The sequence below is a fragment of the Dryobates pubescens genome, chromosome 5 (genome assembly GCF_014839835.1).
Source record: "Dryobates pubescens isolate bDryPub1 chromosome 5, bDryPub1.pri, whole genome shotgun sequence".
In the NCBI taxonomy this organism is placed as follows: Eukaryota; Metazoa; Chordata; class Aves; order Piciformes; family Picidae; genus Dryobates; species Dryobates pubescens.
Window position 1 is genome coordinate 5,703,716 of NC_071616.1, and position 22,825 is coordinate 5,726,540.

The following is a 22,825-nucleotide window of genomic DNA, read 5'->3' on the forward strand; positions in this document are numbered from 1 at the left end:
ACCCAAACATGGATTACCTTTACTGTGTAGAAAACCACCTCTGTGCTCAAGACAAACCTGCTTCCACAAGCCTCTGTGTGTGTGCAAGAGATAAGAGTGTTTGTGTCTGTGTATTTCAGTCTTACCTGCTTTGGGACCGGCCAGGCTCTTATCTGGGAGGCAAATCAGGGCCTTCAAGTGCTATGTTTTTGTAATCTGTAAGAACCAGAGCAGAGATCTGTCTGTTAATGCTGCAAGAGGAAAAACACCCTGGAATAAAGTGCTACAGAAGGACACCAGAAATGCATTGCTTGTAGGGAGGGGGTTGTGTTTAGTTTAAAGCCAATTTCCCTGGTAGGAGTAAATAACTGTGGTGGAGACAATGCTTGCTTGCATGACCACAGCCCCAGTTAGAATGTTTTGGATTAGAAGGGATCACAGTAAGGTCACCTAGTCCAAACACCCTGCAGTAAGCAGGGTCACAGTATCACAGAAAACATTTGGCTGGAAGAGACCCTGAAGATCATCCAGTCCAACCCTCCACCCAGCACTGAAGAGTCAATTCTAAACCATGTCCCTAAACCCCAGGTCCACACACTGCTTGAACACCTCCAGGGACAGTGACTCTCCTGCTGCCCTGGGCAGACCATTCCAATGTTTGATAACCCTCTCTGTGAAGACATATTTCCTAATATCCAGCCTGAACCTCCCCTAGTGCAGCTTGAAACTGTTTCCTCTAATCCTGTGGCTTGACATCAAGGAGAAGAGGCTAGCCTCCTCCTCACTCCAACCTCCCTTCAGGTAGTAGTAGGCTCATCTTCAACTAGATCATGTTGCTCAGAGCCCTGCCCAACCTGACCTTGAATGTTTCCAGGGATGCAGCAACCCATTCCAGTGTTTCAATACTCTCATTATAAAATATTTACTCCTTATATCTAGTCTAAATCCTCCCCTCTTTTAGTTTAAAACCATCATGCCTTGTCCTCTAGCAACAGGCCCTGATAAAGTGTTTGCCCCCATCTTTCTTAGGGGTTCTCCTTTTAAGTACCAAAAGGCTGCAATAAGGTCTCTCCAGAGCCTTTTCTTCTCCAGGCTGAACAACCCCAAGTCTCTCAGCCTGCCTTCATAGCAGAAGTATCCCAGCCCTCAGCTAATTTTTGTGACCTTCTTCTAGCTTCTCTCCAGCAAGAATATGTCCTTCTTGTGCTGAGGACTCAAGAGCTGGATTCACTATTTAGGTGAGGTCTCACCAGAGCAGAGGAGAAACATCATCTCCTTCAACCTGCTGGCCACAGCTCTTTTGATGCAACTCAGAGTGCATGCTGCCAGCTCATGTCCAGCTTTTCATCCACCAGTACACCCATGTCCTCCTTTGCTGGTCAGGAAGGACTTGCCTTTGGTGAAGCCATGCTGGCTGGCTTAAATCACCTCCTTGTTCTCCGTGTACCTCCACAGCTTCTAGGAGGATCTGTGCCATGATCCTCCCAAGCACAGAAGTGAGGCTATATTGATCAGTAGTTCCCTGAGTTCTCCTTTCTACCCTTTTGGAACAAAATAGGTGCAATGTTTCCCTTTTCCAGTCACCAAGGGCTTCACCTGACTGCCACAGTTTTTCAAGCATTGTGGAGAGTGGCTTGGCAACTACATAAGCCAATTTTCACAGGCGTGCAGGATGCATCTCCTCATAGACTTCAAGGTCTGAGGTTCCTCTGGTAAGTCACAAACCTGATCTTCTCATAGAGCAGAAGGGACTTTTCTGCCCCAGTCTCCATCTCATTGTTGATTGACTCAGAAGGGGAGGGGTGAGAGGCTGACAGTGAAGGCAGGCAAAACAGCTAAGTACCTCAGCCTTTTCCTCATCCCTTGTTACCAGTTTACCAGTCTTGCTCATTGTGGGGGCTATGCTGTCTCTGACCTTCCTTTTCTGGCTGACATACCTGTACAAGCCCTTATTACTATTTTTTGCATCCCTTGCCAAATTCATCCCCAGCAGTGCCTTGGCCTTCCTGACACCCAGGCAACATTTGCTGCCATAACTACGTAGGTCAGAGAATGTACAATTTACTGTGCCAACAACCGAGTTTGGCAAGGTGAAGACATATGAACCAAAGACTATCTAAACTCTCCTACACTTCAAAATGAAATCGAAAACCTCCTGGGACACGTCGTCACGTGGGATTTTAATAATGGGCGTTCCTTTTATCATGGGAAACATCTGCAGGCAAGAGAAGACGTAAAAGCTGCTGGCGCTCAGCTGCCAGGTGGCTTTCCTGGCGCAGGAGCTGAAGGAACTGCGGGGGCCGGGCCCCCTCTGGTGGACACCAGCAGCGCAACGTGAATGTACCTCCTTCCACAAACGCGGGAGAGTGAGGTCGCCTCCTGTCCTGGTCACGATTCCGACTTCCATATGAATAGATCAGTTCAGTGTCTTTAATTGTCGTGCTCCCAGCCCTGCGCCTCTGTTGGCGGAGCTCCCTGGATAGGAAGGTTCTTTGGGTCGCTGCTTTTGCTTTGTATGACAGAGCAGCATCAGCTTGCTCTGTAACAGGCTGAAATTTCCTCTTTTCCCTTTGACCAGCTCAGTAGCAAAGGCAACGTTAATCCAAGTCTTCTATTTGTGTAAAGTATGTTTTATATTTGTCTCGATTCCCAGCTTTATGCCTACAGTGCATGGAATTTCCAGGTGCTCTCTAACACAACTGCAGGATGGGTGCAAAGTTTGGCTACCAAGTTTTACACTGCTGTCTTTCTGCTGTTCTTTACCTGAAAGCTTGAGAGGGGAAACCCTAATTTTTTTCCCTCCAAGTTCAGCTTTGTTCAGATAGTAATGAAACTTACTTCATAGAATCATACAATCAATAAGGTTGGAAAAGACCTCAGAGATCATCAAGTCCAACCTGTCACCGCAGACCTCATGACAACTAAACCATGGCACCAAGTGCCACGTCCAATCCCTTTTTGAACACCTCCAGGGATGGTGACTCCATCACCTCCCTGGGCAGCACAATCCAATGGCTAACAACTCTCTCTGTGAAGAACTTTCTCCTCACCTCCAGCCTAAACTTCCCCTGGCACAGCTTGAGACTGTGTCCTCTTGTTCTGGTGCTGGTTGCTTGGGAAAAGAGACCAACCCCCACCTGGCTACAACCTCCCTTCAGGTAGTCGTAGAGAGCAATAAGGTCTGCCCTGAGCCTCCTCTTCTCCAGGCTAAACAACCCCAGCTCCCTCAGCCTCTCCTCATAGGGCTGTGCTCCAGACCTCTCACCAGCCTCGTTGCACTTTCTCTGGACACTACGATTCTATGATTCTTTGAACTGATCAGTAAGCTTCCTAATTTGTGTGGGGTTTACAACGTGGGCTTATCTATTAAACTGGAAAGAATGCAAAATGTAATTGTAAGCCCACAATTAAGAGAAGGACTCATGGGAACCAACCATACCTGGAACTACATTCAGTCACTTTTGTTTACTAATACTGTAGGACATTCTCTTCTGAAGGCACACAAACACTGGCACCAGTAGTGGCTGGGGTGACTGGAGTTTTGCAGCTCAGCTAATTACATGCCTTCCTGAACCAGAATCTCACCCCTACCCCCCACCCCTAAGCAAAAAGGTAAGTTGAGCACAGTGTTAATTCTCATTAGAGAATACACTTGTCAACACCCAACAACAGCTAACGGCCCCAAATGCAACACCCTACAAACTATGCCTGCTGGGCTGAGAGCATGGCATACATTGGCATGTAAGCTGTGATGCTGTGCTGGAACTTCAAAGACAGAAGAGCAGATTTAGATTGGATGTCAGGAACAGGTTCTCTGCTATGAGGGTGGTGGAACACTGGAACAGGTTGCCCAGGGAGGTGGTTGAGGCCCCTTCCCTGGAGATACTCAAAGTGTAGCTCGACAAGACCCTGGGCAGCCTGGTCTAGTTGAGGATGTCCCTGCTGACTGTGGGGAGGTTGGACTGGATGACCTTTGGATGTCCCTTCCAGCCTGGACCCGTCTGTGACTCTATGAGTCTACTAACTGTTGTAAGCAATTACTTAACCACACAACGAGAAATCAGCCAAACACCCGGCCTGCCGGTCCTCCCTCTCCCCCTTCACAAGTGACAGTGCTTTGCGTTGCTGTGGGAACGGCAAACAGAGATAGGCCGGGTGGGGGGGGAACCCTGACAAGCGGCGAGGCCGAAGCAGCACCCACCCCGTGGCGTCAAGAAGGTCGCCCTGTGCGCCCTCCCGCGCGGGGAGGAGTCGCTGCCGAGCCTTCTCTCCTCCCCTACCCGCCACAGGAGGTACGACACCAACTAGTCATCCCCACCGACCAGAAGCCGCCATCGCCATCAGCCCCGACGGAGGACACCGCAGTGCCTACCGGGAAACGGAGTCTTGGCAGGCCCCACCGCTTGCGTTTCTGCTGCCTTCAGACTACAGGTACCACAATGCACCGCGCGGCAGTACAGGATGTTGTCTGGCAGGGCCGGTAGATCCCGGCATGCCCGGCGCAGGGGGCGCTGTGGAGCCCCGGGCAGGGTAGTTCTTCTGCAGCGGATTGTCAGGCAGCTGGAAGCGGAGTGGGCGGCGAGGAGGACTACAGCTCCCGGCGGGCCCTGCGCCGGGGAGGGGTGGAGCCAGCCCGGCGTGCGAAGGGTGGGAGGGCCATGACGCAGCCTCCCCGTTACCGATACCCCCGCTGGCTGCCGCGCTTCGGTGCTGTAAAAGGACCCTGCGGGCTATAGAGCAGAGGGAGGATATGGAGCTTAGCACAGTGGGGGTGCAGCGCTGTGTTTGAGCGCTGGGTCGGCCCAGTCTCGCCCCCTGTAGTGCCAGTGCCATGGATAGCCGGTGCTATGGGTGTGCGTCCAAGTTCTCTGTCTTCAAGAAAGAGGCAAGTCCGGCTGAGGGGGGACAGGGCTCGCGGGTGCCTGCCCAGAAGTGTGAGGGTCTGAGAAAGGAAGCGGGGAACTGCTCTCGCCAGGCGCCCGGGCCCGCGCCCCGGCCAGCATCGCAGTCTTGTGCTGCTTACTGAGCTCTCGTGGTGCTTGGTTTCAGTATGTCTTCAAATGCGGGCGATTACTGAAAAGAAAAAAACAAGGGGGGGAAAATTAGGTGTCATTAGATGCCATAGAAACACACGTGCTTTGTCATTTTATGAGATGAAATGGTGCCTCTGTTTCCAGCAGGAGTTACGTGCTGGTGGTCAGATGCTCTTCAGAGTCTCCATATCTGCAGCAGCAGCAGCTCTTGATACGGGTTCTTTCAAAAGCAGCATAACCTCAGCGTTATTTTTAGTGCACCTTGGCATGGGCCTTGCTCCTGCATGTGGCCGGCCAGAGCTGTGGGTTCCGTGCGTGGCGACTCGGTGCTGAAGCCCTGTCCTGCCCCTCCTTTGTGTCTCCGCAGTGTGGATGCAAGAGCTGCGGCCGGTCCTTCTGCTCAGGCTGCCTTAGCTTCAGTGCTGTGGTTCCCCGCTGTGGAAGCGCCCAGCAGAAGGTGTGCAAGCAGTGTCACGGAAGGCTAACTGGGTAAGGTGGGAGTGTTTCTTCCCCCAGAGATAGGATCCTGCTTTGTTTCTTCATTTTGCTGCCCAGTGTTGTGTTGCAGAGCTGTGCCTTGCACTTGTGCTCGTGCACTGCCTGTACCTTGGGGTTTCCAGACAGGCCGTTGCTGAGCTGCTGTTAGGTGCATTGTGATCAGGATTTGTGAGGCTCTTCTGTATGGTGACAGAATAGTCTGAAAGAACCAGGTTTAAATCATGGATAGACACTGAATGCCTGTGGAAATCTTAGCCAGACAAGACCAGGTTAAGCCCCAGCCAGGAATCTACACCCCTTTGTAAGCACTAGCAGTCTTTTCAGATGTGTTGTAATTGAGCAGCTTGACAAAGATGATGCTCAAAGTGTTATTGCCTCTGTGGGCAGTGACACACATGAGGGGTCCCTTTCCAAGTGTAGCCTGAAGACTCAAAGTTTTGTGTCATAAAATTGTTTTGCTATTAAAAGAGAAAAAGGGTTGCTTTTAAAAGAAAACTATTTGCAAGCATGACCTTTGGATTGCCCATTGAAAACAGACAAGCAAAAAAAGTGGTTCAGTAGTTACACACATCAACAAGTCACACAAGAGCACGAGCTTATTACACCTCCCTTGAGAAACCAATTCTTCTGTGTCCTCTCCCTTCTCTTGCATTTCTCTTTTACCTCTCTTCTTCCTGCCTCTTCTGTAGCAAGGAATTTTCACCAGTGAGTTTGGAATCTCGTGGCTTTGCAGGTGTCTAAAGGAGAAGAGCCTCTCCTTAGCAGAGGAGCTCAGTTCAAAAGCACTGGCTGATGAAAACAGTGTGAGCTGTTCACTGGTGGTGAAAATGCAGTATCGAGTGTCTCAGTTTTTAAATGTTCTGGTTTCCTTTTAGAAATCCAAAGCCATTAAGAAAACAGGGCAGCCTTTCTCCATGTGTCTTTTGTGGGTTTTATTTTCTGTTGGTTTTAGTCTATTCAATGTCAATACTAGAGAGTTACAGCCTGCATTAGGAATAGTGTGGCCAGCAGGAGCAGGGAAGTCATTGTGCCCTTGTATTCTGCATTGGTTAGGCCACACCTTGAGTCCTGTGTCCAGTTCTGGGCCCCTCAGTTTAGGAAGGACATTGAGACACTTGAACATGTCCAGAGAAGGGCAATGAGGCTGGGGAGAGGCCTTGAGCACAGCCCTGTGAGGAGAGGCTGAGGGAGCTGGGATTGTTTAGCCTGGAGAGGAGGAGGCTCAGGGGAGACCTCATTGCTCTCTACAACTACCTTAGGGGAGGTTGTAGACAGACGGATGTTGGTCTCTTCTCCCAGGCAGCCAGCACCAGAACAAGAGGACACAGTCTCAGGCTGCACCAGGGGAGGTTTAGGCTGGATGTTAGGAAGAAGTTCTACACAGAGAGAGTGATTGCCCATTGGAATGTGCTGCCCAGGGAGGTGGTGGAGTCACCATCATTGGAGGTGTTCAGGAGGAGACTTGATGGGGTGCTTGGTGCCATGGTTTAGTTGTTTAGGTGGGTTGGATTGGTTGATTGGTTGGACGTGATGATCTTGAAGGTCTCTTCCAACCTGGTCTGGTCTATTCTATTCTATTCTTCATGCAAATAGCTTTCAGAACAGAAACCTTACAAGTGGGAAGGGGGTCCAACAGTGTTGCATTCCTTCATTACTGTACAGGCCTTAGCACAGCCCAGATGTGTGTGGAGCTGTGCCTTCTAAGAATGACTACAGTATGCCAACTACCTTACCTGAGTGTGTAGTTTAGCAGCTCAACCTGCATACAGCAAAGCAGGAGATGGACACCACAAACACATATTGTGTGGCTAAGTGTGCTGGCTGCCATTATGATACTGGTGGTTATATAATCATTTTGGTAATGTTTTCTTTAGTGTGTGGGTGATATAATGCAGGGTTCATTGTATGCCACAGCTCCTTGCAGAGTGTATGGAAGCTAATGACACTGAGAGTCTTACCTAACTGCTCTCTACCTGCTCTCTCAACTGGGAGGTGCAGGCTGTGGGAGGCAAGGCTGTTTCAGCCACACCTCCTCTGGGTCACTGGTGACCATCTTAAATCACATTTTATGCAGATGCAAAACTACTGGACCAAAGAACTAGAAATGAAGTCTCCTGCTGTCCCAGGCAGCTATATGATCTCAGTCTCTTCCATAAGCTGATGACTCTCCATATTAATGAGATTATGAAAGGAGCTGGACCAGGAGGTTGAGAAACATCTGCTGATTCCTCTTGAGTTGAGAGACTAGATGGCTGGAGCATTGCCAGTATCTTCATTTCAAAGAAACTGTTTTGTCTTTCAGACAGGGGTCTCCAAGCAGCTCAGCAAAATGGTCACCACCAGAAAACTACAAGAAGTGAGTTGCACTTGTCAGTCAGATGGTTGTTTCTGCTGCAGAGTAGCCTTTCAGGCCCTCATTCCTCATCCCCTAGAGAGACCGGCAAAAGTGGGGGCTGTGATGTGTGGGTATTTGCTTGCTCAGAACGAGATAAAGGATGGGAGTTTTGTTTTGGTGCATGTGTGCTCTTTTGAACAGACCTCTGAGCAGCCAACTGCCTGCCTTTATTTGTGACTGGTTGGGGTTGGCTTGGAAACAGGAAGCTGGCAGTGAAATGTTCCTTGTCTCCCTGGAAGTGGTGTGCTGGTCCTGTGGGCTAATGTTTTCCTTATTCTTGGGAGCACCTCGTTGTGCTCTTGTGAGAAAGGGTGGTACAGGAGGGGGTGGTTTCTGTTCTACACTGATGTTCTTCCCATAGCCTGATGGATTCACAGGGGATGTTTTCATACCTCAGAGTTGAAATCCTTCTCAATTGTCATGTCTTTTTTTCCATCCTTGCCACAGGCGTGTAGCAGCTCTTGAGGCTAAGCAAAACCAGATGAAAGAGCAACAGAAGGCAACTACAAAACCCCCAGGGCAAACAGGCTCCAGATACATGGGGCTCTCAAAAGAGGACAGAGCTATTGCAGAGAGACTGGAGAGGCTCAGGGAAGAAAGGAAACCAAGTAAGTTTTGGAGGATGATGAAGATGCTTTGGGTGGGAACACAGCTGCTTGGGAAATGTGGAACCTGGGGGGAGAGGGAAATGCTGGGCTTTGAAAAGCCTTTCTTTTTAGGGAATTGAAGGGTTAAAATTGGACAGAGCATCCACATCCTGCTGCCACAAGGGTCAGATTCCACAGTGATTTTAAAGTAATGTTCCAATTTCTTTTTGCTTCTTGGAGTTGCTCTTGAGACTATTTCTCCATTTTGGGTCAGTAGCTGAACCTGTAAAATCGTGTTCTCATTTCCCATTGTTTTGGGGAAAAGCCTGTGTCATGTATGTACAGATTGAAATGGGGGGCTTTGGCCAGACTGTTTTCCAGAAGGTTTCCTGTGGGTCATTGTCCTGGGCAAAAGCAGTGCCATTCTCTGTGGGATTATGTTCTGGCCAGCCCCACCTCACAGAAGTGTCAGGTTCTCGACAGCCTCGTGGTGCCTGTGGGAGAATAAACCAGTTTTGATACTCACCAGTGGTATCCCCCAGGCATCAGTGCTGGGCCCCATCCTCTTTAACATCTTCATTGATGATCTGGATGAGGGGATTGAGTCAGTCATCAGCAAATTTGCAGATGACACCAAGTTAGGAGCAGATGTTGGTCAGTTAGAGGGTGGAAGGGCTCTGCAGAGGGACCTCGACCAACTGGACAGATGGGCAGAGTCCAACAGGATGGCATTCAACAAGTCCAAGTGCCAGGTGCTGCACTTTGGCCACAGCAACCCCATGCAGAGCTACAGGCTGGGGTCAGAGTGGCTGAAGAGCTGCCAGACAGAGGGGGACCTGGGGGTGCTGATTGACAGCTGCCTAAACATGAGCCAGCAGTGTGCCCAGGTGGCCAAGAAGGCCAACGGCATCCTGACCTGCATCAGGAATAGTGTGGCCAGCAGGAGCAGGGAGGTCATTGTGCCCCTGTACTCTGCATTGGTTAGGCCACACCTTGAGTCCTGTGTCCAGTTCTGGGCCCCTCAGTTTAAGGACATTGAGACACTTGAACGTGTCCAGAGAAGGGCAACGAGGCTGGGGAGAGGCCTTGAGCACAGCCCTGTGAGGAGAGGCTGAGGGAGCTGGGATTGTTTAGCCTGGAGAAGAGGAGGCTCAGGGGAAACCAAATTGCTCTCTACAACTACCTGAAGGGAGGTTGTAGGCAGGAAGGTGTTGGTCTTGTCTCCCAGGCAACTAGCACCAGAACAAAAGGACACAGTCTCAAGCTGCACCAGGGGAGGTTTAGACTAGAGGTGAGGAGAAAGTTCTTCACTGAGAGAGTCATTTGTCATTGGAATGTGCTGCCCAGGGAGGTGGTGGAGTCACCATCCCTGGAGGTGTTCAAGAGGGGATTGGATGTGGCACTTGGTGCCATGGTCTAGTCATGAGGTCTGTGGTGACAGGTTGGACTTGATGATCTTTGAGGTCTCTTCCAACCTTGGTGACACTGTGATACTGTGATGTGTGCCCTCTGAAAGGCAGAGAGCATGCTGCAAAGAGGTTTACCTGATTATCATAGAATCATTTGAATTGGAAAAGACCTTCAAGATCATCATCTAACCATAAATCTAACACTGCCAAGTTCACCGCTAAACCATGTCCCTAAGTGCCATGTCTACACCCCTTGTAAATACCTCCAAGGATGGTGACTCTGCCACGTCCCTGGGAAGCCTGTTCCAATGCTTGATCAGAAAAATTCTTTGACAAAAAGGGCTAATATCCAACCTAAGGTTTTTGTGGCACAACATGAGAGCATTTCCCCTCATCCTGTTGTATAGCATGGGAGGGTTTCAAGTCTGTGACACCACCTAAGTTTACCTTGAGAGATGTGGGCCTGTGCTGCCTACATGACACTTGGTTCTCTGCCTGTGCCTAGTATCCTGAGTAAGCTGATTGCCAAATGAGATTACCCTAATGCTGACTTTATAAGCAGGAGATAAACTGTGAAGGAGACAAGGAGCAAAGGACAGCAGTTAGCTTTAGGGTGGTCTCAGACTCACTGCAGTATGACCCCTCATTGACATCAGGGGGTGAGGGAAGGCTTTGCTCAGGTTCTCAGAGTCTGATTCCAGAAATACAATTTTAATTGACAAGAAATTTGAAGCCTTTTGTTTCAGTAACAAAGTCATCTTTCCCCCCTCCCCTTGGGCTATTCTGGATTGCAGAGTCCATTCCTACACAGGCTGAGATTGAGGCTAGGCTGGCTGCTCTGAAGGAGGACTGCTGGAGACCTGTTCCATCCACACAGGAGATGGAGGACCGCTTGGCTGCCCTGCAGGGGAGGGATCCTCCTTCCCAGGCTCCCAGACCTGTAAGTTCCCTCAGCTATTTAGGCAGCAGTATATTGTAAGCTGACATAGTATCTGGTGTCTCAGCATGTTAGCTCTTCTTCCTTACTCAGAATTTGTGTCCAGGTGGCATCCTCCAGAAGTCTCCCTTTCCTGTTTGTGCCGTTGCTGCAGAAGGGAGTGGCCAGCCTTTACCAGTTCCCTGTTTCAGTTTAAATGCAGCACAGAATCATAGAATGCTTTATGTTGGAAGGGACCTTTAAAGGCCACCTAACCCAACCCCCTTGCAGTGAGCAGGGACTAAGTAGATCAGGTTGCTCAGAGCCCAGTCCAACCTGACAGGGAGTGTTTCCAGGAATGGGGCTTGTACAACCTCTCTGGGCAAACCTGGGCCAGTCTTTCATCACCCTCACTGCAAACAAAAGTTCCTTCTCATATCTAGTTTCAATCTTCCCCCTTCAGTTTGGAGAACATCACCCCTTGCCCTGTTGCAGTGTGTTCCTTCATGTCAAGTGTGGGTTGTGTTTATTTTTAACGATAGATGCCATGGGTTGTTTTTTTCACTCAACTCATTTGTATACCTAACATCTGTTGTGTTTTCAGAGCTGTTTGTCTGTGTTTGGGGCTTCTCAGCCCTACCTTCTAACCTTAGCTTGTAGTTGTTACTGCATCCCAGCTGGGCAAAATCCTGTGACTCATTCCAGAAATGGAAGCACAGGGTGGTTAGTCTGAGATTGGATCTATGCCTTCAAAGCTTATATGAATGATCTTGGCCCTGAGAAACTGTTTCCTCATGCTTCTCTTTCAGCAGTGCTGCATACCCACCTGCTGTCATAGGCCTCAGCAGGGCTGCTGGCTGGTGCTGTTGAGAATGGCACCTTATTTACACCAGGGTAGTGGCAGAGCTGGGGTTGGGACCCAGGAGCATGTGCTGCCTTGTGTTCAGCACCGCTTTGCCTTGTTTGGGTGACTGCTTTCAGAGTGGAGTGCTTTCAGCACCTCTGGGAATGAAGCCCTGGAAGTCTTACAACAAATAAATGTGAGATGAGACTGTGAAGATCAGTGGATGCACCTTTTCATGCTGCCCCCACCGAGGATGCTCTTCATTACCAAACTTTTCCTTTGAGTGTGCCACTTTCCTCTCATTTGCCTTTTCCCTTGCCCTCCTTATTTCTTAGGTACACAAGCCTCCTGACACTAGAAGTCTGGCCCAGCAGACAGATGACCTGTTAGCTCAACTGTCTGAGGAAGTAGCCATTGATGAGCATTACAGACCAAGAGTCCAGCCTCAAGGTATCTATTTTGGCTTCCAAAGATCTGTTTTGTCTAATAATGTATGTGCTGTGATGAGGAGGGAATATGTGCCTCCTTATCTAGCTTACAGGTGAGCTATGTGTTCAGTTTGTCCTTATCTCCCCCCAGACTGAACAAGGGCACCTTGAGTCCTGTGTCCAGTTCTGGGCCCCTCAGTTTAGGAAAGATGTTGAGTTGCTGGAAGGTGTCCAGAGAAGGGCAACAAAGCTGGGGAGGGGTTGGAGCACAGCCCTGTGAGGAGAGGCTGAGGGAGCTGGGGTTGCTTAGCCTGGAGAGGAGGAGGCTTAGAGGAGACCTTCTTGCTGTCTACAACTACCTGAAGGGAGGTTGTAGCCAGGTGGGGGTTGGTCTCTTCTCCCAGGCTGCCAGCACCAGAACAAGAGGACACAGTCTCAAGCTTCACCAGGGGAGGTTTAGACTGGATGTTAGGAAGAAGTTCTTCACACAAGGAGTGATTGGCCATTGGAATGGGCTGCCCAGGGAGGTGGTGGAGTCACCATCACTGGAGGTGTTTAGGAAGAGACTGGATGGGGTGCTTGGTGCCATGGTTTAGTTGATTAGATGGTGTTGGGTGATAGGTTGGACTCGATCTTGATGGTCTTTTCCCACCTGGTTTATTCTATTTGGCTGGTTCTCATTATCTTTGTTTGGAGAGGTTTCCTCCTTCTCAGGGTTGTACTATTCATATTGCTGCTAAGGTTACCCTTCCCTGGGGAGCAACTGTTGCTGCTGCTAACACACCAGCACCCTCTTCCACAACTTAGGCAATCTGGGATGCCATCATCTTCCTAGCTGCAGTGCTTTCTCTGGAATCTCACTGTAAAGCACACATCGGTTCCCTTTCTTCTCTGTGGACAGTGGGGATCCTCCTGTGGCCTGCCTTCACCCATTATTACCCAGCTGGAAAGCAGCAAGCTGCTCTCATGGCACTGCTTCAGCTGTGTTGTGTGTGCCCAAGGAGCGCTGCTGCTGAGCCACCAGCATGTTCTGTGTGTCTGTTTGCAGCTGCCAGCAGCCAAAGCTTGAACGATCTCAATGGGGACAGTGAAGATTGTGCTTGCCCTGCCAGTCTGGACCCAAAGCAGCTGGAGGAGGAGAAGAATAAACTTCTGGCAGAAGCTGCTGCTGAGCTGAGGGAAGACAACACGAGGCAGGAAAAGATCCTCCAAGTCGCCAAGAGACTGGCAGCACTCAAAGGCGAGGACCCAGAGAAAGGTGGGTAACAGACAAGCATGCAGTGCCCAGAGAGGAACCAAGTTCCTGTGACAGTCATTTCTTTTTCTGAGAGACTTTTATCCATTTGATGCCTTTCCTCTGCAAGAAGCAGGCTGAGATTTGTTTCTGTCTGTAAAGTTGTGCAAGTTGGTTGGATGTGTTCAAGAGGGGATTGGACGTGGCACTCGGTGCCATGGTTTAGTCATGAGGTCTGTGGTGACAGGTTGGACTCGATGATCTTTGAGGTCTCTTCCAACCTTGGTGATACTATGATATCACAAGACCAGCATGAGTGGTCTGCCAGAGCTGTGAGGTCAGGCTGCTTTGTCTTGCACCCTTTTTTGAGGTAAATTCTAGCATGCTCTGGTGAAGTGAACAAATCTTTTCAAAGTAAAGCTCTGGTTTTGGTGGGGATTTCATGGAATCAAGAAGGTTGGAAAAGACCTCAAAGATCATCAAGTCCAACCTGTCACCACAGACCTCATGACTAGACCATGGCACCAAGTGTCATGTCCAAACCCCTCTTGAACACCTCCAGGGACAGTGACTCCACCACCTCCCTGGGCAGCACATTCCAATGGCCAATCACTCTTTCTGGGAAGAACTTCTTCCTAACATCCAGTCTAAACCTCCCCTGGTGCAGCTTGAGACTGTGTCCTCTTGTTCTGGTGCTGGTTACCTGGGACAAGAGACCAACCTGCACCCGGCTACAACCTCCCTTCAGGTAGTTGTAGAGAGCAATAAGGTCTCCCCTAAGCCTCCTCTTCTCCAGGCTAAACAACCCCAGCTCCCTCAGCCTCTCCTCACAGGGCTGTGCTCAAGGCCTCTCCCCAGCCTCGTTGCCTTTCTCTGGACATGTTCAAGAGTCTCAATGTCCTTCCTAAACTGAGGGGCCCAGAACTGGACACAGGACTCAAGGTGTGGCCTAACCAGTGCAGAGTCCAGGGGCACAATGACTTCCCTGCTCCTGCTGGCCACACTATTCCTAATGCAGGCCAGGATGCCATCAGCCCTCTTGGCCACCTGGGCACACTGCTATTTCTTCCTTCCTTCTTCCAGTATTGAAAGCAATCAATGACAGCCTTTTGTGAGGAGTGCCCCTCTGAAAAGGATCTCTTTGTGCCAGAGCCAGGATGGCAAAAACATACACCAGGAAGGATTGTGCCTGGCACAGGATGGGGCAGAAGGTTTGAGGCAGGTGTGGGTTACAGTCTGCTGTCTCCCTCCTGCAGTCACCCTGGAGATGTGTCGACTCCCTGACAGTGATGAGGAAGTGGCTGAGGAGGAAGCCATTCGCAGAGTGCTAAAACAGGTCAGAAGTTGTAGCTGTGGCCTTGTTTATCTTCCTGTCAGTCATTCCCAGTGTGTGTGTGGAAGGGATGAGTTTCTGTTCCTGGGCAGTTTTGTTCCTCCCCTCCTAGTTGTTTTTCCAATGCTAGCTCCTGTGGAGCATTCAGCTGCAGGCTACTGACAGCATTGCTTCTGCTCTCTCACATTCTCTCTCTCATTCATGCTTAGTGTCTCTTGTGGCTTGTGTCTCCTCTCCATTTTGCTTGCTTCTTGCTTCATCTTTTCTCCCACTCACCTAGAACATGGATGAGATGTGTACTGTTTAGCACAGCTTCTGCTGCTGTCTGAATTGTCTTGCATGCAGACACAGCTTCCTGTACTTCTGTTTCTGCCAGGTTAGAGACCATGCATCTGTGATTAGCATCATGGTGAGGGTCTCCTGATACCTGCATTGTAAAGTAGAGTGTGTTAACTGAAGGCCCTTGCTTGCCACACTGTCTCTTTGGAAGGCAAAGAGCAAGCTCACATCTGCCTGGATAACCTCAGATGTATTCAGACCTGTCATCTGCAGTTACTGCATGAGACCAAGGAAAAGGGCAGGACATTCAGAGCCTGAAGTATGGCTCCCAACTGTTTGAAACAAGTCGTCTTGCTTTCTTTTGTTACCAGCTCACAGAGGAAGCAGCCCTGGATGAAGCAAGTGGATTCAACATTCCCCCAGATCAAACCACCCAACCAGGACCCTCACAACAGAACCTGCACAAGAAAGCAAAGCAAAAGGTCAGTGAGGTGGTCACAGTCTCTTGAAATAACAGTTACAGGGTCTCAGGGGAGCGTAGTTCTGCAGCAAGTTTGCTGTATCCTAGGCTTGATGCAGGAAAAAGCCCAGCAATCAGCTGCTCCAGAGCAGACAAGCTGAGTGGCTTCTGCAAGGCTGACCAGCCCTGAGCCATCATAGAGTGGTTTGGGTTGGAAGAGACCTCCAAAGGTCATCTAATCCAACCCCCCTGCAGTGAGCAGGGACATGCTCCACTGGATCAGGTTGCTCAGGGCCTTGTTGAGCCTGACCTTGAGTATCTCCAGGAACCTCAACTACCTCCTTGGGCAGCCTGTTCCAGTGTTCCAACACCCTCATGGTAAAGAGCTTGTTCCTAACATCCAGTCTAAATGTCCTCTTCCCTAATTTCAAACCATTGCTTCTCCTCCCATCACTACAGACCTTTGTAAACAGTCCCTCTGCAGCCTTCTTGTAGGCCCATTTCAGGTATTGGGAGGCCACATGCTTGTACTTTCAAGAATTGCTCCCTGGGTGCAATTCCATTCAGGCTCCCTTTCTGCTCAATGGGATGGTGTCCTCTAAACCCAGAGAAGTTAACATAGGCTTCACAAGATGAGTATTAGAGAAGGAATTTTTAACTCACCAGTGTGACTAGCCCAAGAAGGCCACAGTCTGGTACCATACAGCCTGAAGCAGGGTAGGTGGGAGGTTTGCCAGTGCTTCCAACATGTGCAGAGTAGAACCTCTAGATAGTAATCAGCTGGCCGTGTGCTCAGATAACGTCAGAGGAAGGAATTAGTAACAAGATACCCTATGCTCAGGATGAGTTCCAGCCTGTTAGGGAGATACATCCACCTTCTCTAATGTGTATTACAAGAATTAAATGGACCTGTGACTCACAGGCACCTGACAGGCCTGGCCCCAGTAGGAGAACTTACTTAATTGTAAGCATTATTGAAAGCATCCATCTCACAGGTTACACCACCCTGCACTCCTGGGCTTACTGATGGAAAAGATAGTGCCACCTCTTTGCTGTGGTGTTAGGAAGCTGCCCTTGCCAGGGCCCAGACACTGTGTCCCAGTGTGTGTGTGGCTGCTCAGTTCCACAAGAGTTCTCTGTAGAGCAGATGGAGCCAAGAGGTGGCCTTAAGGATAGATTTTTAGATTGGTTTCAGAAGATCTTTTGGGCCCAATCTCGGGTACAAATCACTAGCAAGGGGCCTTTAGGCAATCACTTCCTTTGTCCCAGTTTTCTTTCTGTAACAGGGGGAGAACAACCCCTCCCCACAGCTTTCCCCTCCCACAGAAAGCTGATGTGGCTGCTCTGCTCTGGTGAGACCTCACCCGGAGTATTGTGTCCAGCTCTGAGGTCCCCTACACAAGACAGACAAGGAACTGCTGGAGCAGGTCCAGAGGATGGCCACCAAGATGATCAGAGGGCTGGAGCACCTCTCCTGTGAAGACAGGCTGAAAGAATTGGGGCTGTTTGGTCTGGGGAAGAGAAGGCTCCAGGGAAACTTTACAGATACATTTCAGTATCTGAAAGGGACCTACAGGAAGTCTGGAGAAGGGCTGTTTAGAAAGGCGTCTAGCAATAAGATGAGGGACAGTGGTTTGAAACTGAAGCAGGGCAGATTTAGGTTGGATATAAGGAGGAAGTTCTTCACAATGAAATACTGGAACAAGCTGCCCAGGGATGTGGTTGAGGCCCCATCCCTGGAGGCATCCAAGATCAGACTTAATGTGGTCCTGAGCAGCCTCATGTAGTCAGAGAAGTCCCTGCTCACTGCAGGGGGGGGTTGTACAAGATGACCTTCGAGGGTCCCTTCCAGCCCAGTGCAATCTGTGAGGCTGTGAAACTTCTTGGTCACTGGCTCTTGCAGCAGGGCTTGGCCATCTCTAGATACTGCTGTGGTGCCTGCCAGGGCTTGGCTATCTCTTGATATTGCTGTGAAGCCTGCCAGAAGATGTGGGCTTGGTGCCCTTGACACAGTATTACAATGAAGGCCCTGAATTGTCTGCTGGGGTTTGAATTCTGTGTCTGTTTCCCTTGTGAACCAGAGCCAAACTCCAACCACCACAGCTCTTGCCAGGGCAGATGACAGTGACGAGGACGAGCTCCCCTGGTGCTGTATCTGCAACGAAGATGCCACCTTGCGCTGCCACGGCTGCGACGGGGACCTCTACTGCCAGCGCTGCTTCAGGTAAGCCTCACTGGCTGGGGCACAGGTGAGCTGGGCTGCTTCTCTTCCCCCTTCCCCTGGGGCACAAAAGCAGGCAGCAGGAGGGGAGATGCGAGGAGCCCAGGTCTGAGCCGAGTGCTGGTTGTTCTGGAAGCGCTTTGTGTGAGCAGGGGCTGAGCAGGACAGAACTGTTCTGTCTGAGCTGCTCCTGTGCATGTTTGGGAACATTGTCTGCTGTGCTGCATTGTGTGGGATGGGATAAGCAAGACCATTGTTCAGTGACTCCTATGGCTTGTGAGTGACACTGATGGATAATCTGGGCTGCATTCCCCTAAGAGGGGAGGGAGATCAGATAGGATGAATTCCTGAGGCTTTCCTTAGGTTGAGGCTCGGCAGTCTTAACCCATACTAAAAAAATGGGTGTTGAAATATATTTGGGTGAACCTTTTTTTCCTCAGGCCTTGCAGCAGCTATAGTCTTGGCTTTTAAACATCTGCAGCTTGATATTTATTTACTCTTTTTGTTTTGGACAAAGAAGTTCAGTGCCTCAGACTTGGAGGGTTAATCCCTTTGAAGACAATACTGCCACTCACAGCTCATGTGGCTTCTCAGGCTGTGACTGGGTAGGTTTAGACTGGACAGTAAGAAGACTTTTTTTCCATGGAGAGTGGTCAGGCCCTGGAATGTGCTGCCCAAGGAGGTGATTGAGTCACCAACCCTGGAGGTGTTTAAAGGTGGTTTGGATGTGGTGCTTGGGGGATATGGTTTAGGGATGAGCCCTGCAGAGTAGGGTTAATGGTTGGATTTGGTGATCCTGAGGGTCTTCACCAACCTGAATGTTTCTGTGATCCTCTTTTTTTCATGCCTCTAAAGCAGTGGGTAGTTGGCTGGATGACATTTGGACAGCAGGATGCTAAGGAGTTGGTTGGGAGAGCAAGAGATGCTCTTTGTGCATATTCTCTCATTTCCTGCAAATGTTTTTGTAGAGAGATGGAAATGGAGTTGGGGAGAGCATATGAAAATGGTAAGAAAGCATATGGCTGTCAATATTAGATGATTAAAACCAAACAAAACTATCAGACAGCAAACACCAGTCAAAGCAGAATCAGCAGCAGCCTGGCAGGTGAGTGAATGTATCAGTTGCATGCTTCAGATTCAGGCTTGTGCCTCACTCAGGACTGCCTGCTTCTGAGCATGGTTAAGACAGCTGCTTGGGAGTGCAGCCACAGCAGCTGTTTTTCAGACTGCCCTTTTGACTGTTGTCATAGAAGTTGCTCATGTGCCTGAGAGTCAGACACAGTGCTGAAAATGAGCCACGTGAATCTGGCAGAGGGAAAGAGACAGCGGGACCTATTGTTATTTCCCCTTCCAGCAGGCAAGGATGAGCACCTCAGAGGTTTCTATGAAAAATGAGTATCTTGAATAGTCAGTTGGGTCTTCCAAACTAACCCTGGGGAGAGGTTTCTGGTTAAAGACTGCTGGACCTTAGGCCTTTGACACCGCCCCCCACAGCAAACTGCTGTCTAAGCTGTCAGCTCGTGGCTTGGACAGCAACACTCTGTGCTGGGTTAGGAACTGGCGGGAGGCTGAGCCCAGAGAGTGGTGGTGAATGGTGCCACAGCCAGCTGGAGGCCAGTCACTAGTGGTGTGCCCCAGGGATCAGTGCTGGGCCCCATCCTCTTTAACATCTTCATTGATGATCTGGATGAGGGGGTTGAGTCAGTCATCAGCAAATTTGCAGATGACAACAAATTGGGAGCAGATGTTGGTCAGTTAGAGGGCAGAAGGGCTCTGCAGAGGGACCTCGACCGACTGGACAGATGGGCAGAGTCCAACAGGATGGCATTCAACAAGTCCAAGTGCCAGGTGCTGCACTTTGGCCACAACAACTCCATGCAGAGCTACAGGCTGGGGTCAGAGTGGCTGGAGAGCTGCCAAACAGAGAGGTACCTGGGAGTGCTGATTTACAGCTGCCTAAACATGAGCCAGCAGTGTGCCCAGGTGGCCAAGAGGGCTAATGGCATCCTGGCCTGCATCTGAAATAGTGTGGCCAGCAGGAGCAGGGAAGTCATTGTGCCCCTGGACTCTGCATTGGTTAGGCCACACCTTGAGACCTGTGTCCAGTTCTGGGCCCCTCAGTTTAGGAAGGACATCGAGACACTTGAACGTGTCCAGAGAAGGGCAATGAGGCTGGGGAGAGGCCTTGAGCACAGCCCTGTGAGGAGAGGCTGAGGGAGCTGGGATTGTTTAGCCTGGAGAAGAGGAGGCTCAGGGGAGACCTCATTGCTCTCTACAACTACCTGAAAGGTGGTTGTAGCCAGGAAGGGGTTGGTCTCTTCTCCCAGGCAAGCAGCACCAGAACAAAAGGACACAGTCTCAAGCTGTGCCAGGGGAAGCTTAGGCTCGAGGTGAGGAGAAAGTTCTTCCCTGAGAGAGTTAGCCAGTGGAATGTGCTGCCCAGGGAGGTGGTGGAGTCGCTATCCCTGGAGGTGTTCAAGAGGGGATTGGATGTGGCACTTGGTGCCATGGTCTTGTCATGAGGTCTGTGGTGACAGGTTGGACTCGATGATCTTTGAGGTCTCTTCCAACCTTAGTGATACTGTGAAGTTACCTTGTGCAGTGGCTAAGGGGAAGCTGCCTGCCTGTGTCTTCACTTCTGACTGCACTTCATGTTTGCTTCTCAGGGAAGGCCATGATGAGTTTGACCTGAAGGACCACCACACCTCCCGCTACCATCTTCCTTGCAAGTAGAAGTGATCATGGCCTTCACAGACAGCAAAGGAGACGGAGAACAGGAAAAGAGAGGAGTTGGCCGGATGGGAAGAATCCAAGCGGATTTGCAGCCAAAACGGGTGATGCCTCGGACAGTTAAAGGATGTGCTGTAACCCAAGAGGCTTGGAGGGTGTATGACTTTGTCCTCATACAACCAAAGAAGTGCAGGGTTTGCTCTGCATGCTTGGGAATGAAGGAGGGCTTGGTGTGAGGAGCCAGATCCGAGTCTATAAGGACAGCCACTGAGGCGGCGTGGGCAGCATTAAAGATGTGTGTTTCAGGCAGTTCTGACTGGCTGATAAGTAACTTCCTGCTTTTGCTAACAGCTTGCACACTGGTTCAAGAGGCAGCAAAGCACTTTGCACTAAGAGAACTTGTCTCTGTCGTGGTCACATGTGTGATGAGAACTTCCAAAGCATAATAAAAACTCTTTACGGAGGCCTGTGGTTAAAGTCTGTCCTGGAGACACCTGATACAGCCCTTTACAAAGTAATGCAGTCTTAGGCCTAGTGTCAGGTGGCTTAGAGAAAGAAATGAAAGGTTGTGAAGTCATCAAAAATGTTCCTGTGGTATGGCTGGAAAAGGTGCCTGGGCTGCCCAGCCTTTTGCTCACAGAATGGGGGATGCTTTGCAGAGGTAACCTGCTCCTGGGGCACAGCGTTGTGGTCCCTGGTGGCTGTGCCACGATTCCATGTAGTCTGGAAGAGTCTGTGTCCTATGTGAACAATGCTTATTTTTTTGGTCCCCTGGTAGGATGAAGATGTTACCTGTGTGCTGCTCTTTATCTGGCTGTGAGAGAAGCTCAGTTTAATATGCTCACACCCCTCTCTAGAGAGAGTCCAAATGCAAGGGGCAATTGCGAGTGACCAAAGCACCCAGAATTACTCCTATCACCCAACTAAAGTTGCCCTAAACTGGCTGTAATATGCCCTCAGCATGAGCTCTTCCCAGGACTATAATGTGGCTTCTGAGACAGCTCTTGGAGGCTGACAAAGTCCAGTGGCAAACTAAACCAAAGCCTAGGATTTGCCTTTGACAGGGAGTTTCCAATGAATCTTGCCTGTCTGGTTTGACACTGCCACTCCCAGCTGAGGGCCCTGCCCCTGCACTCAAGGTCACTGCCTCCGAGGTGAGTTGACAAAAGTGTTTGCCTGCACCTTAGCCAGAGCAGCACAACAAATAAGCTGCTGCTGAAGATGGGTTTTGTTGTAACATGCTAGACTGGATAAGGTCCTTCAACAGAAACCTGTATCAGACAAGGGAAGAATAGTCAGCACACTGAAGGCTGCAAGGTCATTCAGCAGTGCCACCAAACTCCTGTTAGGCAGGGGGTGACAAAACCTGACTGCTGTGGAGGATCTCCTTTCTCCTGGCAGGCCTTGCTCCACCAGTTCCTCTCTCTGTGGGACATGGAGATAGGAAAACTACTTCAGTTGTTGTGACTCCAGAGCTCACAATGAGCCCTGTGTTAACACAAAATTTAAGTAGAGAGTGCCCTGAGGAGCTTGCAGGCTTAGAAAACAAAATGCTGTGTTCTAGCTCTGTGTTATTGTTGGAGTGATGCTTTTTCCTTGCTATTTGACCTGAGAGCAAGACAGCCCAGCTCTGTGTCTAGGTTAAATCCTTTGTGTTTTGCATGTGCAGGAGAACACGCAAATGCCTGCTCTTGTGTCTCTTCTAAGCCACATCCCCTCCCTTGGGTTCCAGCCACTCTGCTTTTTCCAGCAGTTAGTACACGTTTTAACATTTTAATTCCTGTTTTACAGCTGCTTGCCCTCCCTTCCACCCACCCCCACCCCCTTTTTTTTTCCCCCTTTTAATAATAGTATGAGTTGATGCACTGCTTGCAACACTTCGAATGCTTCATCAGCCACAGCCAAGCTTTGAGCTGCTTTTTGCAGCAAGGCAGCCTGGGTCTCATAAGCCCTGCCCTGTTCACATCAGAAGTAAAGGAGCAGGTTACAGCCAGAAGCACTTTTATTTAGTTTCCCAGATGGGTTTCTGTGGGGCCATCCCAAGGAATCCAGAAATGCACCCAACCCAGTACCTGAAACAGGACTTAGTCATGCACAGAGGAGTCTCTACAGTCATATACACACACATGCTGATGCTTTCCCTGCACCACTAATGGATGTTTGTGTGGCTGCCCAGCTTTCTGCAGCTAATTGGCTGTTTTAGTAGCAGCCCAATCACTTTCCCCACCCCCCTCCCTCCCTCCCTCCCTCCCTCCCTCCCTAAAAAAAATGCATTACCACTGCTGCTGTTGCTTCAGTGAGCAACATGTGGGGGGGAAGGGATATCTAGATCAGGTGTCTGAAACTGTTGTGAAAGATGAATGCTGCATGACCTCCCCATCCCTGGAGATAGTCAAGGTGAGGCTTGACAGGGCTATGGGCAACCTGGTCTAGTTGAGTATGCCCTTGCTTACTGCAGAGGGGGTTGGACTAGATGACC

At 50.0% G+C, this 22,825-nt stretch overlaps 1 protein-coding gene across 1 annotated transcript; it reads left to right on the forward strand.

The window, feature by feature from the left end:
• Positions 1-4,648: 4,648 nt before the first annotated feature.
• ZFYVE19 (zinc finger FYVE-type containing 19) lies at positions 4,649-20,804 on the forward strand. Its single transcript, XM_009910756.2, has 11 exons — positions 4,649-4,864; positions 5,380-5,501; positions 7,813-7,866; positions 8,353-8,513; positions 10,696-10,841; positions 11,997-12,111; positions 13,138-13,347; positions 14,580-14,659; positions 15,307-15,417; positions 17,477-17,619; positions 20,283-20,804. Exons 1-11 carry the CDS (start codon positions 4,811-4,813, stop codon positions 20,347-20,349), a joined length of 1,263 nt encoding a protein of 420 aa, XP_009909058.2. The 5' UTR covers positions 4,649-4,810; the 3' UTR covers positions 20,350-20,804.
• The last annotated feature ends 2,021 nt before the right edge of the window (positions 20,805-22,825 follow it).

Excerpts from the sequence above, each read along its gene's own strand:
- ZFYVE19 (XM_009910756.2), top strand. The coding sequence starts at position 4,811 with ATGGATAGCCGGTGCTATGGGTGTGCGTCCAAGTTCTCTGTCTTCAAG. Across the intron at positions 5,502-7,812 it reads TGTCACGGAAGGCTAACTGG|ACAGGGGTCTCCAAGCAGCT; the intron begins GTAAGGTGGGAG and ends TTTGTCTTTCAG. Across the intron at positions 12,112-13,137 it reads ACCAAGAGTCCAGCCTCAAG|CTGCCAGCAGCCAAAGCTTG; the intron begins GTATCTATTTTG and ends GTCTGTTTGCAG.